Below are 6,000 nucleotides of genomic sequence, written 5' to 3' on the forward strand. Positions count from 1 at the left end.
AACCATAGTTCATGAGATTTTCGGCCAAAACACTACCAAACCAAGGAAATTCGAGTTCAATCCACAAATTCGAGCTATAAACATCAACAATCGAGTCCAAACAACATATAATACTAACCAATTTCACTGAATTCAACTTGGATTCAAAACCCCCAAAAATTAAAACCAAGAACCCTAGATCTCAAAATCCATTTCGGGTTTGATTTTCTTACCGAGATTCTCGTGAATTTTGGACTCCTCGGCGTGTTATCTCTCCTTCCCGGCGTCTCTTTATCGGGCGGTGGCCACGGCGAGCTCGCGGAGGTGTTGCTTCCTCGACTGGAGCGCGCGCGATGGTGGAGGGGTTCGGCCAACAGCTCGCGAGGTAGAAGAGAGGAAGAAGGAGGAGAGAAGAGTGTGGCGGCGACGGTAAGGCTCGGTCATGCACTAGTGGTGGCTGAGAGAGAGTGGTAGTGGTGGCGCCACCACTTGTTGGTGCAGAGGCGTCGAGGGGTCGCGCGAGGAAGAGCGGTCGGAGGCTGAGAGAGAGTGGTAGTGGTGGCGGTCGGAGTGGTGGCGGCGACGGGGGTGGGAGCAAATGCAGGAGAGAAATCGGAGAGAGAAATTGCAGGAGTTCTTTTTTTTGGGTCTTTGGCGATAGAATGAAAACCCGAGCTGCTGCTTAATTTATACAGACTTTTGAATTTGGGTGCGACTTTGTCGCACCCAATGACACCTTTGGGTGCGACTTTGTCGCACCCAATGACCTGTGTCAGTGATTTCGGGTGCGAGAAAGTCGCACCCAATGACATTTGTAAAAAAAAAAGGGGGAGTTTGGCCGCGGAAAAATTTAGGAAAAATTTAGGTCATTTAGGTGCGACTTAGTCGCACCTATTACTTTGGAGAAAGTATTGGGTGCGACTAAGTCGCACCCAAAAGTATTAACACACTTTTGGGTGCGACAAGTCGCACCCAAATTTTGCAGCGCTTAATTGATTTTTGGGTCCGACTATTCGTACCTGAAAGCCTTTTTGGTGCGACTTTTAGGTGCGAATAGTCGCACCCAAAAGTCATCCGCACCGGAAAACTGTATTTGTAGTAGTGTCGGCCTCAGCTCGACCTCGGCCTCAGCTCGACCTCAGCCTCATGAGCTCGACCTCGGCCTCAGCTCGACCTCGGCTTCGTGAGCTCGACCTCGGCCTCATCTCGACCTCGGCCTCAGCTCGACATCGGCCTCAAGAGCTCGACCTCGGCCTCAGCTCGACCTCGGCCTCATGAGTTCGGCCTCGGCCTCAGCTCGACCTCGGCCTCAGCTCGACCTCAGCCTCATGAGCTCGACCTCGGCCTCAGCTCGACCTCGGCTTCGTGAGCTCGACCTCGGCCTCAGCTCGACCTCCAGACCAGATTCGACCTCCAGGAGGAAGTCCAACCCAAAAATTGTGAAGGCAATCCCAGCCCTGCCAAGGGCCAATCCCACCTCTGGTGAAACTCACAAAACCGGAGGACACCTCTGGTAAAGCTCACAAAACTGGAGGACACCTCTGGTAAAACTCACAAAATCGGAAGATCCCTCCGGTAAAGCTCACAAAACCGGAGGATCCCTCCGGTAAAACCCACAAAACCGGGAGATCCCTCCGGTAAAGCTCACAAAACCAGAGGATCCCTCCGGTAAAGTTTCCGTAACTTTTCACATTCAAAATCCTATAAATACCTCAATTTTTCCCTTTTGGAGGTAAGTTTTGGCTCACACTTACAAAACCTCAACTTCTCTCTCTAGAACTCAAAGCGCGACACCCAGACTAATGTTGAGCGTCGGAGTGCCCGCCGGAGGAAACCCCTCTGCGGTCCTTTAGCTTACGTCTCTCTCTTTTCTCAGGTGACGAGTCGTCGGAAATCCTTTTCCGGCACGGCGGAGGTACACGTGTTGAGACAACTTCTCCGTTCGACCACCGCGCGGTCATAGGGTCCGGCCCTAGACCGAACCGCGGACCGGTTCTCGTGTTGATCCATTTTCAGGCATTAGCACTCAGAATACAAGAATCACCATTCTTGTTCTATCAGATACATAATTTATGGTCTGGTTAATATATGATATTGATGGAAATTTTCCTTAACGAAAAAAACTCACACGATGCAAGCACACGAGTCGTCAAGTAATAAAATGCAAAGAGCATGATATCGATCCCACGAGAATTTTGATCAATTTTCGATGGAAACTTATTAGGTTTTCTTTTTAAGTATGAAAATATAAATATGAGGGTTTTTGATGTTTTGAGAATGAAATTAATTCAAAAGCAAGATTGAATAAAAGAGATTAATAATGATTAAAAAACTATAAAAAAAAACAAGAGGCGCGACTTCGTTAGTTCTTCTACTCGGTTGCTTTTGGTGACGATTCTAAGTTCGGGTTAGAGTGGAAAAACTTAGTCTAAATTCTCCTAAAACATCCACTCTCTAGAGTCTTTAGAGATCTAGCTATTTGACGAACCTACACCTCTCGGTTTGAGTTCTATTAAAACAAACAACCGCATTTAGCCCGGAATTTCAACGAACTACGTTTACCCCCTAGTCTTCGTATAGCTCTAAGTAGGTGAACGATGGACGGGTAGAACTCGCTCGTTTATCACCTCTCTGTTTCTAAATTAGTTTATGAATTCACTAATCAAGTAGCTAGACTAATTAGAGATAACAAACACTAGCCAAACACTTTTTTAAGGTGGAAGACCAGATGAGTTTTCGGACATTGTTGCCAAAATCTCCAAGCTTCGCAATCCAAATATTGCGGAGATTTTTGGGTATTGTTCGGAGCTAGGGCATAACATGATAGTTCGGGAGTGTTTCAGAAACGGCTCTCTTCACGAGTTCTTGCATATATCAGACGAGAATAGCCGACCACTGACTTGGAATACAAGAGTCAGAATCGCTTTAGTAACAGCTCGGGCTGTTGAGTAAGCGATAATTTTGCTCTGCCAAAAATCCTCTAGTCAGATCATACCTTGTTTTTTTACGCATTATAATGTTTCAGTTATCATCCAGGTATCTCCACGAGATTTGTTCTCCATCAGTTATACACAAGAATATCAAATCGTCGAACATTTTACTCGACGCTGAATTAAATCCCCACCTCTCGGACTATTCACCAGATTTCAAAAAATGTCAAAACATATTTCAATGGTTGTTGATCATATGTCAATGACTGTTAACGAGATTTCAATAATCGTTGATCAGATTTAAAATACAAAGATATTTTTATTAGGAGAAAAAAAACATGAGTGAGATATGAAAAGTGACGGACGTTTAATTAGTTATATAATTTTTTTCTCAAAAAATAAGCATACTAGTTAGTACCAAGGATAGTCCCCACATCGACTGGGTATTACGATCATGGGCTCTTTATAAGGCTTGTGGGTTACTCCTCTAATTACCAAATTTGGTTTTAGATGGAACCCCACACACTTTTAAGAGTTAGTTAAGTTGTATAGAAAAAAATAGTTTTGATCATATGAATAAAGCTCTAATAACAGTTAAAGATATATAACACATCCACGAATAGCCTTCATCTTTCATATATCAAAAAGAAAAACGCTGTCTCTCTCGGTCCCATAACTAACCAATAAAGGAAATTTGTACGATATAGATTTCATCTCGCGAGGTTTGCATTAGATTCAATAATTACTCTGAAAATTTTCAGAGCAAACTGAAATAAATAAAGTTGTTGTGCTGCCCTGCCCACATTTAAATCGACATATTATCTATTTATCGATTTCCTTCACTCAACCTTCACCGCACATCCATGGAGTCTTCTTCTTCTTCTTCTTTGCACATTGCTATGTACCCCTGGTTAGCTTTTGGACATATTACTCCATTTCTCCACTTGGCCAACAAACTAGCCAGAAAAGGCCACAGAGTCTCGTTCTTAATTCCCACGAAAACACAATCCCAATTCAAACACTTGAACGAATTCCCCGACCTCGTCGCCTTCGTCCCCGTCACCGTCCCCCACGTGGACGGCCTCCCGCCCGGGGCCGAGACCACCGCTGACGTGGCAGCCCCTCTGTTCCCCCACATCGCGACCGCCATGGACCGCACCGAGCCCGACGTCGAGATCCTCCTCCGCGATCTCGCGCCCGACGTGGTCTTCTTCGACTTCGCGTACTGGCTCCCCAAGCTCGCGCGTTCCTTGGGCTTCAAGACGGTCTACTTCAGCATCGTGAGCCCCGTTTTCGTGGCTTACATGATCGGCTATACGTCAACCGCGCCGGAGAGGCTTCTGGAGCCGCCGTCGGGATTCCCCGACTCCTCCATCAAGCTCCGCCGCCACGAGCTTCCCTACTTCATCGAGACAGACTCTCATGCTTTCGGAAGCAACATGAAGCTCCCCGAACGGATAGGAATCAGCGTTAGGGAGTGCGACGCCTACGCTACTAAAGGCTGCCGTGAGATCGACGGCCCGTTCGTCGACTTCACGGAGAAGGTTTGACGTAGTTCATTTTTTTGCCCTACAAATCTTATACTTTATTTATTGCATTTTAATCTCTCTAAATTTATATTTCTGGCGAAGGTATTCCACCGGGAGATATGGCTCGCCGGACCGATATCTCCTAAGCCGCCGGCTTCAGAGGAAAGCGCCGGACTCGACCCGAAATGGGACGGGTTTCTGAGCCGGTTCGAGCGTGGGTCGGTGGTGTATTGTTGCCTCGGAAGCGAGCAGAGGATGAGCCGAGGCCAGTTCGAGGAGCTCGTGGCGGGTCTGGAGCTCTGTGGACGGCCCTTTCTGGCGGCGGTGAAAGGGTTCGAGGACAGAGTGGGAGAGAGGGGTGCGGTCCACGGAGGGTGGATCCAGCAGCAGCAGATCCTGGCCCACCCCTCCGTCGGCTGCTTCGTCACGCACTGTGGAGCCGGGTCGCTCACGGAGGCCATGGTGAATCCGTGCCAGCTCGTCATGATTCCGCACGAGGGCGATCATTTCTTCCAGGCCAAGATGATCGGAAACACCCTCAAGGCGGGGATAGAGGTCGAGAGAGACGAAGAAAACGGGTGGTTTTGTAGGGGGAGCTTAAGCAAGGCCATTCATACAGTGATGTGTGATGAGCTAAGTAACGAATTGGGCAGAGAGATTAGAGTCAACCGTGCCAAGCTGCAGAAACTGCTACGGGACAAAGATCTTGAGGATGGTTATATTGATGATTTCAGTGACAAGCTTCGGAATTTAATTATTTGTTGATCCATATTTAAATTACTGTTTTTCAATAAAGTTGTTTACTACCAAAATAAGGTTATGGTTATGAACTGCGTAAAAATGTTCAAACCCAGTCAAAACAAATAAATAAAGGGTGATGCGATTATCTAGCTATTTTAAAGTTTTTATTTAGTAAAATAGTCCGACTTTCTAAAGTTGAGGCAAAATAGTTAAAATTTGACAAAATCTCGAAAATACCCACACACAAATATGTGTTGTCGTCGTTCTCCTCGGCAGCCAAATCGCCGAGACTTCGATGTCGAAGGTCAGCACTTCCTCCTCATTCAAACTCGCGTCCATGGCGGCTCCGGCGCGAACCGCGGAGTCGGAGTCGGCTTTTTCCAGCGCGGCTAGGATTTGACCGAGGTCTAGAGACGTCGCGGTCTGGAATCGAGCTCGAAGGAGCTTTGAATCCATCGCTGGCATCTCCGTTGTCCTCGTCGCTTTGGGGATCGTTGAGATCGGTCGTCATCACCACCACCGTCGATCATCATCTCCGTCATATTCGAAGGTGGTTTCATCGTTGATCGTCATCACCACCGTCATCATCATCATCTTCTTCTTCTAGTTTTTGTTTTTTTTTGTTTTTTTTTTTTTTTGAGGAAGAGGGGCTCGGGGCCTTCTATTAGAAGATGAGTATAATACTCACAGATACAGCTTTAAACTTTCTTGATCCAAAGAACAATAAAGACTTAGATCGGAAAAGATCGATCGCTAACGCTAACGCTAACGCCAAATACAGGTAAAAGTCCAAGTTGTGCATAAAATGCACAATAAAAATA

The 6,000-nt window shown here is 46.6% G+C and overlaps 1 protein-coding gene across 1 annotated transcript; it reads left to right on the forward strand.

The window, feature by feature from the left end:
- The first annotated feature begins 3,772 nt into the window (after positions 1-3,772).
- LOC149406913 (cyanidin 3-O-galactoside 2''-O-xylosyltransferase FGGT1-like) lies at positions 3,773-5,313 on the forward strand. The gene is made up of 2 exons (XM_089609864.1): positions 3,773-4,453; positions 4,541-5,313. The coding sequence occupies exons 1-2, from the start codon at positions 3,773-3,775 to the stop codon at positions 5,201-5,203; spliced, it is 1,344 nt and encodes a 447-aa protein (XP_089465990.1). The 3' UTR covers positions 5,204-5,313.
- The last annotated feature ends 687 nt before the right edge of the window (positions 5,314-6,000 follow it).

This window comes from Urtica dioica, chromosome 1, assembly GCF_054948205.1.
Source record: "Urtica dioica subsp. dioica isolate 48M chromosome 1, U.dioica_male_clone48M_v1_H2, whole genome shotgun sequence".
In the NCBI taxonomy this organism is placed as follows: Eukaryota; Viridiplantae; Streptophyta; class Magnoliopsida; order Rosales; family Urticaceae; genus Urtica; species Urtica dioica.

Coding starts and splice junctions, on each gene's coding strand:
- LOC149406913 (XM_089609864.1), top strand. CDS start 3,773: ATGGAGTCTTCTTCTTCTTCTTCTTTGCACATTGCTATGTACCCCTGG. Junction 4,454..4,540: donor TCGTCGACTTCACGGAGAAG/GTTTGACGTAGT, acceptor TTTCTGGCGAAG/GTATTCCACCGGGAGATATG.